General features: G+C 40.2%; 1 protein-coding gene across 2 annotated transcripts in view; it reads right to left on the bottom strand.

The window, feature by feature from the left end:
- The window catches only part of LOC124158753 (sodium- and chloride-dependent GABA transporter ine), a 281,736-nt gene that overhangs the window by 45,799 nt on the left and 219,109 nt on the right, over nucleotides 1-16,828 (bottom strand). For both annotated transcript variants that reach the window (XM_046534026.1, XM_046534027.1), the window contains exon 2: nucleotides 385-575. In XM_046534026.1, coding sequence (XP_046389982.1) covers nucleotides 385-575 — 191 coding nt within the window. The remainder of the gene's footprint in view (nucleotides 1-384; nucleotides 576-16,828) is intronic.

Raw genomic sequence — 16,828 nt, 5'->3', positions numbered from 1 at the left:
ATACCTTCAAATATGTGCAACAGGAAATTTTTTTCTTATGCAAAGCGACCTTTAAAATGTAATATTAAACGGAGACTAATTGTAAGTGAGAAATGCAATAAAGGGAAAAACCGAAGAAAATTCCGCCGTAAGACCAAGAAATAAGATCTTTGGACTTACAAGGAGGACACGAAATTAACATCGGGCGAGTGAACCGTTATAATCATGGTCGTTTTTTAATTAAAAAATTCTGTGGAAAAACAAAGAATATGTTCTCATCCAAAATAGCAAAAATCCGAAGAAGTTCTGCACCCCCAGCAAAATTTTAACCTCTAATTATTTAGCATTTATCCATGCCAAATTACGACACTACTTATGGGAGAAAGAATGTATTGCTGTTCTCACCTCCTCCGCTCCGGTAGCAGAGGTACGGGAACCTCCAAACGTTGCCGAGGCCGACGCTGTAGCCGATGCACGCGAGCACGAACTGGGCCTTGTTGGTCCAATGCTGTCTCCGGGGCAGGCGATAACCCCCCTGTCCACCCACCACCGACGACGAGTAGCTGCTATCGCTCGCCGAGTCATCGTCCACGGGCCTGCAGGAGAAAAAAGATGGAATTGATATCATAAGTATTTGATAATGGCATGGATAGTAATAAAAATATTCACAACATCGTAATGCAAATGAAATTTAACGCGGGGATAGTGATCATAATTTAATTTCACAAAATTTTAAATTCAAGTAAACAAAGGCTCTGGGTAGTTCCAAGGCATGGCATTGACATGGCATTGACCCTTGGCTCTAGATTTTTGATGAAAATTTACCCAAATGTGTGTCCCCACAAAAAGAAATCACTCAAATAGCGACGGGATTAGTTGTATACTATGATTCTAATACTGAACTACTCATAATAAATTCGCGAGTGTTGCTCTCATCAAATTACCAATGCATACCTTGATTTTAGTAATTAGTATTACTCTACCCTTCAACTTATGCATGTCAAGGCTGGCAGTAGGCAGAAAACATTTTCGTTTTTTTCGGAGAAGGGGTACATCTCCAGGGGGTATCACTTAGAAGGGGGGCACATAATAGATACCATATCTCCGAAAATTTAGAGGGGTTTGCACCCACTGCAATCCCCCGCTAGCTGAACATTAGAGTCAACATCAGTTTTCATTTTTAAACTTGCTTCAACACATCACAGAGAAATTTAAACTCGTTATTACAGATGAATGAAGCAAAAGCTGTGGAATTGTTCTCCTAAATATCAGCAACTAACAAGTATACTGCGCGCCTAAGGGCGAATGCAATAAGTTATCTATGCAAAATATTTCTTATTCTCACTCCAATTTCCAGAGAAGAGTATCAATCGGCTTTTAGTATTTTCTCAAAATCCGCGAAATGAACCCTTATATCGGACTCAGAGAGTAGAATATAAGACTATTATACTGTGAATCATCTAGTCAAATGATGTAAATAGATAAATAGAAAATATTTGCTTCCCAGGAAAAATCCATAGGAACAAAAATAATATAATACAGTTTTCAGGCACATTAATAAAAAATAGATAAACTTTTCATTTTTTAAATGTCTATGTATAATTTTTTTCGCATTTATTAACATAACATATTAAACATGCATGTACCTAAGTAAAATGGGATAAATGGAGTTATACCCCATGCCGGATTTGATGTAACACAAAAAACTTATGTATTCTTAACTTTACAACTGAAAGAACGGTCCAGCAAAAAAGGAACCAAAATAACAAGAAGAAAAAATAAAAATAAAATAAGAGCGAATATGTCTGGAGTTGGTAATAACTGAACACTTACTCACTTCAGTGATTCAATCCGAGGATTGGTTGGGATAGGTGAGGATAGAGCTCGTCATAGACTAAGAAACAGCCTGGAGTAGGGGAGTGAGTTAAATCACAGTGCAAAATCGCACCTCGAGGATATATATATAATTTGAGGGTGTCCCAATGCTTCACCCTGGTTAAGAACCAGAGATTCTACTGCCAGAAGTCAGGCGATCTTCCTCCTCTTCTCTGCTCCGTACTAGGCTACCAAGTTCCCCCAACTATACACAAGCCTAACAAAAATAATTGACTCCTTCGGGTCTTACCGCGTGGTTCAGGTTTTATCCCGACGTTTCGCGACCCCTGCTGGTCGCTTCTTCAGGGGTGATTGGTCAGCTGTCGGGGTGGGCTGAAATCAGCCCAATCACCACTTATGAAGCGACCAGCGCGAAAGGTCGGGATAAAACCTGAACCACGCGGTAAGATCCGAAAAAGTTCATTATTTTTTAACAAACCATGGACCGCGAAAACCACAATGAAGATTTTATACACAAACTTGTCAAATTATGCGATAAACACCTTACAAACACAATTCCAATAAATAATACTTCTTAAAAAAATATATCGATTGCAAATCATCAAGACATAATAAAACACTCGGATATCTAGATCGATTTCAAAGCGGAATAAACATCCTTATCGGAACGGATTGTTTCCACGAGGAATTCGCGACAAAAATCGATGAAATATGGCGCGATAAGTGGCTGACGATCGGTGGCAGCAATTTGTCCAGCATATACATTATAAAAATACAAAGGAGAACAATAGGAAATTGCCACACATATAAATGCTCCGCTAATGGCAGGTTGCTCGCGGATATATTTCATATACGAGCGAAAGTCTTAAGTCATCGTACGATTCATAAACTGGAATAGATCGGCTTTATAAATCATACAGAAATGTAACTGACCACACCCGCAATGATGCGAGAAGAAGAGAGAGAAACTATTAATGCTTCATGAACGCGGTCCACAACTGATTGGGATAGCCTTGGAACGTAATACACAGTGCGTGACCAAAACGTTACGACGATAATATATAATTAGACGGGGGTCAGGATGAACTTTTTTATCAAAACAATGTAGCCGAGTATTTCTATGAATCCAATTGCAGACAAAGTCGGATGGGTAAGCCGACATTATCCAATTGATATTAACTTATCTCATTGCTTGAACAAGCCTTAATTTCTCGCGCAATTGGTGACAATCGCAATAGTGGTAATTTTCACCGCCACACACGAATGGCCCGAAAATTCGACCACCCAGGTATAACTGACACAAGATGCAGTTAACTGTTTTTGCGCAGTTGTGGTAGACTCATGTTAGCTCAAATATTTTAATTCCTTTATTTAAAAAAATCTGTAGCCCATATCCTTATATTTAATGATAGTTTCCCTATTGAGTTAAAATACAAAAATATTATTCCGAATATTTTCTTAATACAAAGATGTGACACATTAAATAGCATTTTGATGATTAAAACGAATCGCGCTATTCAAAACAGCCGAGTTTGATAGAACCGAATGTTCTGAAAATGAAATAGAAAAGGAAAAAAAACTAATAGCAAACAAAGTACTCGGGAAGAAAAGTATAATCCTAAAAAAAACAACGCAACAAGACCAGAGTAAATGCTATTTGTATTAAAACCTTTCCCAATCCCCGTGATGATGATGATTCCCTAACAACATTGTTCTTGAAACTGCAACATCATTCACCAGTTGCATTGAAAATTCAACTGGGGAGCAAAAAAGAAATATGTAATAAAGAACCGATTTCACGAGAAGCTTGAAATCGGTGAATACCCAGCCTTTCAGCAACAAGGCGGCAGCGTCCTACGCTGCCCGTGCGAGGAAAATAGCGATGCCGGCAGTAATAAAATTGATAAACAATGCAGCGGACAAGAAATGTTCAGCTGGACAAAGACTAGGAAAGTCCCCAGTGGAAGAACGTAGCGAACAAGGAAAAACTCAACATAGTGAGAATATACGAAATCAATACCTAGGTAATAAATTTTATTAGCCACTATACGTGGTGTGTTCAGAAAATAACGGGAACTAAATTTTTTAATTTCTCGCAAGTTTGGAGAGTCCGATGGTCAAGTATTTTTTATTAAGTCGGTATACATGGCCCTAGATTATAACAAAATTTTCGGCGGATTTCATTGTTTACTTTGTCAGTGGCAACCGCCAAGAGTGGGTGTGTTTTTATGAGCTGAGAGTTTTTGGCTCACACTTCATTGCTTCTCCGTGAATGTTTGCCAAAAACAATGCTGTAACGATGATCCAGCCACACATGGCTCCGTATGACTTTTTCCTATTCCCAAAAATAAAGACAACCTTAAACGGTCATCTTTCTACAAGCATAGATGCCACTAAAAGAAAAACGCATGAAGAGCTAATGGCTATCCCGAACATCAAGTTTAAGAAGTTTGTCGATTTAAGGATTGAAGAAGCGTTGGAATAAGTCTGGAATAAGTAAAGAATATCTAATGAGGGATATTTTTTAAGCGAAAACATTAATGTAGACGGATAATAATTTTTAATTAAATACTGAGCATTACCTCGTTATATTAAATACTCGCTATTTCTGAACACACCTCGGAGAACTGTTTATTGAAATATTTAAAATGAATATCCTTAACACGTATATGAAAGAACTGTTACCTTATGGAGTCTTACATGACATCGCAGAAAAGGCTACGCATATGGGTTTCTAGGAATATCACGAAATTATCAGTAGAACAACCCTTTTCTGTTTCTGGCAACTGGCGAGGCCTTCACTGTCACTATGTGGACCGGCAATTGCTCATTAGCGGAGTTCGCGTGAATCTTTTCTCGGTTAGGTTGATTGACGACGTAAATGGGAACTGACGCCCCAGTTCACGTGCGTCAGATCGACAATGAGCGTACACTCGACATGAGTCGTCTGCTAGCACCTACCGCGGCTTAAGTTATTAAGTGCAGCCCCATCGTCAACCACCACCGAGGGCGCGATAGAAATTTCTGGATGCTTGCCCAATTGCCCACCGCCAACGGTGCATACGCCATTTGAACTCGTCATTCACATCCGACGTTTCGATATATTTTTTAATACCTTCAAAAACACGGCATAAAACTCGATTGTTTCAGGCTTTACTTTGTGAAAATCCATTCTGAACAATAAAAAGTTATGGTACTTTTTCACACAATTTATTTAAGACGACCGGTTTCGTCGCAGAGGCGACATCTTCAGGTACAGAAATCATTATTTTTATAGTTATTTTGTTGTTTATTCGTTGCTATTGTGTAGAGCATAAAAAACTTATTTTTTTGCAAACCATAGTATAAACAGTAACCAATACGTAATAATACATATAAATAATACATAATAATACATATAAATAATACCTTTGACTTCGATAATACTGAAATTTTAGATTACAAAAGAAATTTAAAAAAAGATTATTTAACGGAATGATTAATCTCCGAAAACAAGAACAACTGCAGTGAAAAAATCAGGCATTGACAATGTAAGAAAAATGTATTTTTATTCAATAAATCCAAATTTATGGTAACTACAGTAACTATGATAGCTTAGTTACAGTCAGTAAAGAAATCTTCGCAAATAAGGCAAGTCAAAATTCTTGTTTCGTTTTTTAAAATTTAAGTGCATTGAATTCTTTCATTTTTTTACAATTGTAAAAAAATATTGTAATATTTTCTCTGCTTATATGTATCAATTTAATGATGTAATAGAAATCAATCATAGCCCTGATGGAGATGTGCAAAATATATCGAAACGTTGACAAACAATTTTGCATATCATTCTTAGATCTATACTCCGAGACGTTAATCAATGTCAAATATTTGAGGCCAAGTAAAAGAAAAAAGTAGTAATTCACAACCAAAAACTCAAAGAAAAAATACCCGAAGAATAGCAACAACTTAAAAAGTGGAAAATCCACCTTTTCCCGGTTAGCGGTTATGTTGCATTTCGCTTCTTGTGAAAAAAGATCACCAAACTCCAAATTAAATTTGGCGGTTCAAGGCACGTTTGTAAGCTCTAAGCTTCTAGCTCTGTCTGGGTGACCTCTAACCTTTCGTATCTAAACCTTCGGGTTGTAACTGTGTTTGATAGAGAAAGAATGTTACGAAATACAAAACTTGTTGAAAGTAGGTAAAGTTAAATACGTTTTGGTTTGCGAAACGTGATAACTTTTGGCAAAACTTTAATGCCTCAGAAAATTACTTAGGTAAATCAAACACCAAAATATCTAAGGAATTATTCACCTTGATTTTTAGCTTATTCGTATTGAAATTTTGGAAAAAAAGTGTATTTTTTCTCGTGAGCGGGAAAGTGAGTCTTAAATATTTCGGCTTCATTCGATGAAAATGCAATGATTTTCACTGTATTAAGGAAGGAAATTATGAAAGGCGAACAGCATTAGTATCAAAATTTTAACGAAACATAGGTCATCATGAGATTTCCCATTAATGTAGCATTTACGGCATACGAAGAAAACACCGCGAGGAGGAATTTTTCAGCCTCTAAAATCGAAAGTTGAGCCAAGACTTTCATCTTTATGGACTCAAACGGTGTGTCTATAGCTGGCAGGTGGGTGCGTCAATGAAGGCAAAACTAGGCTATATATATGCACCATCAACAAGGACAGGCCACTAAAAGGCTCTCCTGAAGCGACCGGGAGTAAAGACCCAGGAAAAATAAATCTGTCCCGATTTAAGCCCCCAGAGCTATTGTTCCATAATTTCGAATTCCATGATAACGGGAGAAGTTGGAGATAACGCCACGCATGGAAATGCTAACAGACAGGACCCACCTTTCTCTTCGTGTTTTCACCTGAACGATGGGAAGGAAGCAGATACAGCAAGAAGTATCTCCTTCTCGCAAGATTTTTTGGCAACTTGATGCCTATAATATATAGTTTTCATTTTTTTAATCCAGACACTCCGTCATAAGGAGAAATTGTATGACTTGAATTTATAAGTGATGGAAAAACTGAATTGAATTTAAATTAGCAATCTCAAATCTATTCAATCAGCATATATTCGTTATCGTACTATTAACAAGAAAACAAGGGAAGCAACATGCTGAATTTATGGTATCAAATTGAGAGGCGTTAAATTATCGTAAAAGGAACATGAAAGTTGACAAGATCTTTGATATGCGATGACAGTGAATGAATGAGTTTGGAGGTGTACCTAAAAAGTAAATGCTGGGCGTTGGCATCTCGAAAATGCTTCCCTATAAATGGGTTATTGAGTGCGATAAGAAAGCAAATTTAATCGGAAAATAAATATAGTTAGCTTGGCTGTTTGTTAACCCCACAGATAGAAGCAAAAATCATGCACGTAATCAAGTGGATGCGAGCATAAGGATAAAAAAGCAAGGAAGACATGCCCTAATTTTATTCCACGTGCCGAAAGAGATATATTTTGATCCCATTGTATTATGGGGTTTAGTTTATTCATCTTCTTCCAGGGTTCACTCGGAAAAAGCTCGACTTCTTAAGAGTATTCATATCTTCACCCTCTAGAACAATGAAACGAGTTTTATGAGAGTACGGGTCTGAATATCTAACAAGCCTCTCTATCAAATATTCACACTGTTCAGATTGAAATTCCACTTATATCCGACTGAGTACACACGAAAGAACCGAGTGGTAACGTCTATTTACGGTTTCACCAGCTCCTAACATTGAAACACACGACATGCAAATAAATGACTCGGCTGAAAAGTAAAGAATTCGCCGAAGAAAACTTCCAACTGACTGCCTTGGACCCTATTTGGATTCCTTCCATTACTGACTCTCAAGTGCTATTTGCAATAATTTTTCTGAGAAAATTTGTTTTTAAATGACATTTGCATTCTCATCGTTTTAATTACCAACTCCAGTGGAAGTATATTCCAGATGGCGATTTCCAGAATATATTTTTGCTAAACTAGCTATATGCTATAGTAGGTCCTGTCTCATTGCTATATGCACTTGATATATCGCGATGGCCTAACATCTAGTACCATGACCCTCGGTACCAAGGAGACTGTATTAAGGAGGCCCAATTCCACCCTATTGAAGGCTGATTTCTGTTGCCACTTCGGTCGCATTTTAATCGGCTTTCAAAAATGTCCGCGGCGCGGTGATGAGAGCAATGCGATCCACTTTTTCCTTATTTTTTCCCGCATTAAGTTTTCACTGCAAGGAATGTCATTTAAAAGTATTGAATTAGATAGATCACATCATCAAGCGTATAAAATTCGATTATTACCCCTAATTATGGCTTATTTCTCCGTGAAACTCGTATCAATTTGTCCGTCAGCGACACGAGTGGCGACTTTTGTAAACCCATTTATAAGTGCGGTGGGCGACAACACATTTAGAGGCCGACTTGAGGATCTTTTTTTCTTTTCTTGCTCGGTACATTTGCCATGAAAAATCAGGAACATGTATATTGTATAGCGTAGTGGTCTCCGCAATGGCCCCGTAAGCCAAAGGTTCGGTGTTTGATTCCCGGCCCAGGGTAATATTTTCTCATGGAAAATTGTGTACATTTCACAGCCGTTCACGCGGCAGTCCTCCAAATATCACGTATTAGTGGGTGAGAAGGCCAAGGGTACATGTGATTTCACTTTTCTGAACGGAGTTAGGTACAGAAATCAGGTAAAGAAAACAAAGGAGATCAATGAGATATTTAGTAATGCATTTATATTCCACTCGATGTCAGTACAGAACAGAGACTCACTTGTATCCCTTGGCAACCATGCTTTTGTTTATTTTATTTCTTTAAACAATTAAATGTACCTAATTCTGTTTAATAAAAATCACTTCTACCACTTGGCTTCTCACCCCCTCATATGTGAAATATCGTGAGTCTCCCTCCATTCTTCAAATTAGCACACAAACCGCGGATATGAACCTATATGCATAGGCAAGACACGAATCCAGGACGCTCGCTAATATACCGTTCTTCCATCCAGAGAATCGTCATAACCCGAATAGCTTCCCTGGAAGTGACCTCAGCAGTCCCTTTTGACTGACTTTGACACCATTCCCCAGCGACATCCCTTCATTGATATTTATTTCTGCAATGAAAATCTGGACGGAGGCCCTCCGAAAGCAGCTCTCGGACAGGAAGGGACGAAATGCAGGAAGCCTTCGTTGGAGGGTTGGGAGTCCTCGATGCGCCCCCAGCCAATCCATAAAGCGTCACACTACCCACAATCCCTTGCGCGTGTCTCCACTCCCCTCTCCCAGATACGCGCGGCTGTGCGCGCACTTGCAAATATACGTGCAAAAGAAGGAAATGGTCGTTTTATGCGACGTCAAGGAGTGTCGACAGGGGAAGGGTTTTTTTTGCGGTACGTAGAGGGTGGGTAGGGGGAGGAAAGGCCTTTGGGCAATTTGTGAGTACAGCAATACAGAGGAAAGCGGTGGTGTTTGACGAGTATCCTCCTCTTTGGCGGAGGAATGAAATAACCGCTCCTATCGCGTGAACTTGTGAGTGGTTAAACTTTAGTCTGCTTTCGTGTAGCAGCGGATAATTTCCATGAATTTATGAAGAGTTTTTGAATCCTTTTCTGACTAGGTAGTGATTTAGTTGGTCTCGCTGGTGTATGTTTAAGTCCCGATCCGCTGATATTAGTAGCGCTACCATTGGAATTGGTGTATTATATATATTAGGATACATCCCATTCGGCGCTCAGACATTTTCGAGTAAACTAATCTTCGCAGGTCAACATATGAGAAGATTCAAACCCCGACAATCTGGGTGAAAAGCGTTGATAAACACCGCTTAAACCAATAACTGAAAAAAAGCTGGTGTCGTACGTAGTTCATGGTGTTGAGTAAACATAAAAGTTTATTTTTTTGTATCAAAACTGAATTTTTGTGAGTTTTTTAAAATTACTATTCGAAATGGAGGAGAATGCACTTCTATTCGGAGTTAAAGTATTTAATTTTAACCAGAATCATGCGTAAACTTTCCTTCTAACTTGTCCACCAACTGTCCTCATCCTCTTAAAAAAAATCAATTCCCGCTTAAAGTTTATTATTGCCGTATTCATATTTTTATTTTATTCTCCAAATCTCTGTAATTATTTCCTTAAATGAAAATCCACGATTAAAACAAGAGGTTACTACAAAATTGGCATCGTATTGGATTTATTATAGAACCAGAAGATGCCACAAATCGGGTAAACTACTTAGGTATGCGATTCATCTTAAGAAAACGTTGAAAAGTACAATTTAATTTTTATGGCGGTTAAATATTTCCACAAATATACTTAGGCCTAATTTTGTTAAACTTTAGTAACTTAAGGTGTTTCTACCAGTTAGGTAGTTGGGTAGGGCTGGATTGACCATTATTTCATAACTTATCGTAGCCTACCACCCTACCACCATGGACCAATTCTCTCATGGACCAATCTCTCTTCAATTCCCAGTAATTCTATTCCCTTTCATTATATCCATAAATACTTCCATTCCCTTCCCGCTAACCTCCTCCTTCATTCCTCCCTCTAGCGCGGCGTTTAACATTCCCGACACGCTTATGTTAGTTAGTACCCCTCCATCCGAATTGCGGGGTGTAGAAAAATTATCTCACGAAAAACTCTGGTTAGCTGATGCCAGTAGGAACCAGAATCACTGATTATGTTTCGGTAGAAAACACACCATTTTAAAACTATAAAAACTCCGAGCTAGAAGCTCTCCCATTGGCCGCGAGTTTGCCCTTTTGCCGGATGCTCTGGACAACTCATGACTTCGAATTCTTTTCCTTCATTTGTCTTTGCCTAGAGGATCCGGCAACAGGGCAAACTCGCGGCCAATAGAAACTATTGGCTCAAAGTTTCTTTAGCTACAAAATGGTGCGTTTTAGACCTAAATATAATTAGTAATTTGATTCCTAAATATGTCAGCTTTCCTGGGTTAAAATTTCGGGACATTATTTTTCTCCATCCTTTATATAAATGATAATAGGTGCCATAAGGTTATAAGAACATTTCGAGTCAACTAATCTTCACAGGTCACCATGTGAACGGATTTAAACCCCGGCAATAAGGGCGAAAAGCAATGCTATAGACCCCCAAACCCAATAACGCAGGCTGATGTCGTGTTCCGCGACGTCATGGGGTGAAGACTTCCAAACATCGCCCCAATGGACGCCTCGCTCCTCTTTTATTTTGTGTGCGCGCATCGCCTGCTGTCCCGCGGTTTCTTCAACCATTTGTAGCTCTATTCGTGCGTGCGATAATATTACGCAATGTCGTTCTCCAATCCCATGATACGAATGTCACCGCAATCATCGCGACAAGCATTCATCATTTCATTCAGCATATTCCTTGAATTTAATCTTCGTGCAGCTTCTTCGAGACGAAAAGAACGAGTTCCCTCTCCCCCATTATTAAGTTCGGTCATTTAATATCCCCGTCCGTCTCTCTCTCTCTATAACTCTTTCTCTCTTAAATAGTTATTGCGGCCATTACTCAATTGTTTCACACAGGGTTTTTGATTGGCGGCGGTTGGGCCTCTCATCGCTTTGAGCTGGACGTGGGCGTCAGTTGGCGGACCGGGAGATGGGTACGTGACCTCTGATCCTTGGGTGTCCGTCCCGTGCAGCTCCAGAGATCCCCTTGGAAATTTAAGGTGCCGTCATCTCGCGTATGGCCGGCTTGAATTTTGGGACCACCGGCTATATGCCATGACGGGATGAGATCCGCGCTGCGGTTCGGTGACCAGACATGAAAGAGCTCAAGGGCCATCCATTAATTACGTGAAGCGTTTAGAGGGGGAGGGGGCATCTCTAATCTCACGTGGGAGAGAGGGGAGCCTGAGAAGAATCACGTAATTTTTTTTCGCATGAAGCAGTACAAAATTGCGATCTTAGAAATCTTAAATGCTAGTATTAATTAATATTAAATTAAAATTATTAAACAAATTGTTTTTTAAACCCAATGCAATGAAGCATAGATTAACGTATTTGCACCAAAAATACGCATTATGAAAAATCTCATTTGAGGTTAGAGGGAGGGGGGAGAGGGTCGAGCCAAATCTCTCGATATCTCAATATAGTGTTTAGGGGGGTCCAAAAATCGCCAAAATACCCTCAAGTAATTAATGGACACCCCATTACCTCCTAATTACGCTGTGGAGGACTACATCCACATAACACTAATAGATCACTAACAGACTAATATATATGCAGATGTAGGTGATCATCTCCCTTAATTTCGCGCATGTCATTTATGGGAACAATTATTTTAGTATTTCCTTCTGTGTGCGCGTAAAGATCAACCCTGTAATGCGCTATTACCTACAGCAGGGGTTTTGTTTTTATTTTAATGAACTTTCTCAGTCCATATACGACGGATGCGTTATCTAAATACTCGTAAACTGCGCACTCCAGTTATCACATGGTCGTGTAGAAAGATTCGAGGCGACTACTTTGCAAGCCGCCACAATAGGCTTGTGACGTAGGGCGTTCTCACTTCGGTTGTTAATATAAAATAAATAAGAAAAGGACATGCGCGTACCGCGTCCTACCAAGCCTATATGTATTACTCGGGGGAAGAACGAATTCCAAACACTATCCGTTCGGAAAAACGTCTCCCCTGATTTATCGTTTATGTAGGACCTAGAAATATAATGCGGTTATAAGATGATGATTTCTATCTTTCTAACATGATATTATGTATCTTTTGTCTCTCTGAAATATATCCGTTCTTGGTAGTTCAAGCAAGTTAAGACTAGCGCGAAACTTAAAGTTTCTGACGGCTTCCAGCCTATTTCGTGTGAAAGAGGGATGGTGTGCCTTTTTGAGCAGTATTATTAGTAGATGACGAGTCGTTAGCAAAAGCCCCAATTAAATGCACTGAGCCTTAAGGCAGTTTTACAAGGAACACTGGATTATAACTGCACAGGTTAGAACTGCATTAATTTCTCAGTATGACGCGGAATTGCGCGAATGCATAAACGAAATTAGAACAGGGGCTATGTTGCCATCTAACATTCACGTATTCTCGTATGCTTTCTAGCAATTCACCAACTCAATTCATCCACTTTACACGGTGTAATTTTGACTGCGCCTGAGTACATTCGTCAGACTGTAGGAGAAGCGAGGTATCCATTCATTATTGATGGCAGAGGGAGGAAAAATTCCGCTCCCTGGGCCACCTCGCATCTAGAAGGGTATCGGAAGTTTCATCCGGGGTTCGAACCCCCAACTCCTTGTCAGTAGCCAAGCGGTCAACTAGGCTATAGCGCTCCCCTCTGAAAATAGATTCGCTGAATTTATTACCCAATCGCAAGCTCTTCTGGCCTTTGATATCCAAAATAAGTTTCTTGTTTTATGAATTGATGAATAAAAAAATACACCTGTCCATGTTCGTCCTTCACCGTTCGTAGGCATAAAACCTCTACAACATGGAATCTATAACCAATTTTAATGACTGCTTTACCATGAATTGTACAGACTTATTGGCTCTATTACGACACTTTTTTATCTTGTCAGAGACCTTGTCAAAATGGAAGTCGATGAAGAGGAAATAAAATTTTTGCATAGATATTAGTGCTGTGTTTTCTTGCATCCCTGCGCGACAGAGGCGCAGTACTACAGAAATCAGTATCAATTTTACACATTTATCTTTTCAGGAGTAAAGTCTGAATCACACGATCATTTTTTTCGTCGCGAAAAGCGATCACTGTCGCATTCACTGGAGTGATCACTCGCAAATGATTGTAGCCGGCAATTGTTTTTCGCGATCGCGATGAGGATTCCCATCGCTATTTTTCATCACTCGTCCGGTCGCTATTTCCGTCGCTAAAACCGTCCCTAAAACCACATATCAGCCAATCGGAACGAATGCCCGTATGGAGCGATTGCAGCGCAACGTTTGACAATCATGGGAACGACATAGATAAACAAACACGCTGTATATTTTCGTGATGTGGGTCCTTTGACAACGAGATGTGATATTGGAAGTGATGCAAGAGCCGACGGCGGGAGAGACCGTGTGATTCAGAAAAATGATCACTAGAGCGATCGCTTTTCGCGACGGGAAAAGTGATCTCGATAGTGATCAATTTTCGCGACGAAAAAAATGATCGTGTGATTCAGGCTTAATAAACGATTAGAATCGAGGGAGGAGTAGACGACTAGTAGCAGGGGAAGTGATTTTTCATGCAGTGGTCACTTACTCCACTTAATTGAGTATCCGCACTCGCGAGGCAGCTCGTCATCCTTCCAACGGTCTCCAGCGCCGCATCCTATGCTCCCAATTCGAGATCGTTCCCGCATCCAACAATGATTCAGCCGACTGTGACACGTACTACCTCGCCTGCCCTCATCTAGTTTGAAAATTCAATGACTTCTGTTTCATTGGAGAAAATTTGTACAATCAATCAAAGTTATCTATTTTCACGTTTCACGAGGAAATTCATGGCAGCATAGACGGATTTAGGGGTCCCAGGGCGCACGTGCCCGTCACCCCTAGACGCTTACAAAAATAGGCAAGATTTTTAATACGGTTATCATTACGTTTGTTTTGCTCTGTCGCATCTATGGAGCATCAATCATTAAATTTCATATTAATTAATACCTTTCATATTAAAATAAAAAGAATATTTCGTAGAGTAATTGTGGAATTTTGTTTTTAATCTTAAATATGAGAAGACCGTTTGCCTTTCAGCCCCCCCCCCCCCCCCCCCAAGAAAAAAACCTTGGATCCGCCCTTGCACGGCAGTGATATGTAAATGAACAAATAAATCAAATAAACCACACACTTCACGCATGCGAGACGATTACCAACTAAAAATGACCACTTCCGCTGCGGTTAATCGCGAAATTCACACTGAACAAGTTACAGCTGCCTACTAGTGGTGGCACCGCCGAGTAAAACTGCAACAGATATAAACACTTAACCGCAATGTTCTTGATCCTTTCTAATCCAGAGCTGTTTCTGGGAGAAATAAAATTTAAAGATTTTCATTTTGAAAACTTTAAAATTTTACACTAAATTATAATTATGGTGGCAGCTAAATATTTCGTCATTAAAATTTACACTACAAAATATTATATAGTTTAGATATCTCCTAAATGGAGCTGAAAGTTTAAACATTTTTGATATTGCTTAGAAGCAACAATGGGTTATCAAGGGTTAATGGAGTCCCCTTGGTTCTAGCGATCATTCTTTTGGTCCCCGAAAGCCTATCGCTGGAACTATCGTTCTGAGCGATGGAGAAATTGATCGCGGAATCCAGGCCTTACCGCCGTCGACAGTAGCGTAGGAATTGATAGCGGTGGGCGTAGCGCATCCCGCAGCGCGGTGCGGCGCGCAAAACGCACTGATCTCGGAGTGTGGCGGGAATCGCCAATCGGAGACCACCTCATGCAGCTGCCGTTATTCGATCAATGCCCCGGGGGCGTCGTCAATAGCTGCCACTGCGTAGTGAGTGGAAGAGAAGAGCCGACGAGGAAATTGTACGAAGAGGAATAAGTGCGAGTCATTGCTTGAGTTGTGCGAAGTGCAATCATTCTCAAATCGCAATGTTAATCATGTAAGTATGATTTGCGGAACAATGTGGAGGAACTTCTTGAGGTTAGTTAAATGGAACATTGCTATATTTCCACAGCGTTTAATCGATAAAGGCGCGTTTCATTGCTATAAAATCTTGTCGTGGTAACTAGACGCAGTGGTAGTGTTCGAATAAATTATGTAGAAATATTAGAATTATTCATTTTACTCAGGTAATATTGATATTCACCCATGTTGTGTATCAGTGGCGCCGACTCCATGGGGCCTGAGGGGGGCCCGAGCCCCCTCAAAAATTCGTTATGGGTGTGAGAAAAAAATGTGTCAGGCTTGTCGATTTTCCCCGGAGTGTCCAGATACCGAGATTCAAGTTATCAGGGTTCTAATGTTGATCATATGACTCTTAGAAAATGTTTAAAAAACTTAAAACTCACTACTTATAAAATTTCCTGGGGCAAGATCCCCGGTTTGAGCCCCCCCAATATTTTTTGTAAGTCGGCGTCCCTGTTGTGTATTGTTATAATGTTTTCGTAAGAATTTGATGGTTGCCATGTTCCTAATGATATAGATTGTAATACAGCAACGTGAGGCAATATTGGAGATGAAGCACGTAACATAACAACCCAGACCCGACATAGAAATTATGAAGAATACGGGACAATTTGGTCGACCAAATCAAGTGACATGAAGGCCTGATGAAGACATTCGTCCAAGGATAGGTGGACGGGAAGATCGGCAAAGGGCGGTCCTGAATGAGTTGCATATGACATCTAAATAATACCCTGCGAGCTAACTCTAGGGTGTTTGGCAGGGGGTGATCAATCACCAGTATGCAATTGGACTCCCACATGCACACCACACGGTCCAAAAAAGTCACGCCCTGGATACGGTCCCTGGATAGGGACCACCTGCCCAGGTGGAATTCGAACCCACGACCTACAGTTTGACAGGCGAGGGCTTTACCCCACCGCCCCCGAGGCCGGAAAAATATCCCATATTATTACTTTATTCGTGGATTCGCGCAATTCCACGCCATAGAAAGAAATTCATCTAGCTCTAACCTGCGAATTTCCGTGCCGCGTGAAAAACGATCTTTAGAATCGTTGACTTATGATGATAGTGATGTATGTCATTCCTGATTTTCGAAAGACGACCATATATTCGGAGCGTATCTTGCTCGTAGTACCTGTAGAATTGCAGTTAGTTTCCGTGAGCAGAGGCATGGCCGCAAGCGGTATTAAACTCACTAGAGGTGCTTAGTGAACAGAACCGGATGGGATGAGGGGATTAGTGTCATGGCTGTTGCGATAGGCATCCCTTCTAGAGAGACCGGGAAGTGGGAGGCACACGACACACAGCTTAGAGGCTTAGGAGAAGACTTTCATGGAAATTGAGATCGCCAGTGTCCGGCTCAAACAGGATTACATGTCGGGTGCGCAAAGAGCTGATTATCGCCGTTCGGAAACGCCT

The sequence above is a fragment of the Ischnura elegans genome, chromosome 5 (assembly GCF_921293095.1).
Source record: "Ischnura elegans chromosome 5, ioIscEleg1.1, whole genome shotgun sequence".
NCBI lineage: Eukaryota > Metazoa > Arthropoda > Insecta > Odonata > Coenagrionidae > Ischnura > Ischnura elegans.
The sequence above is the reverse complement of the archived record's forward strand: the minus strand, read 5'-3'. Positions and strand labels throughout refer to the sequence as shown.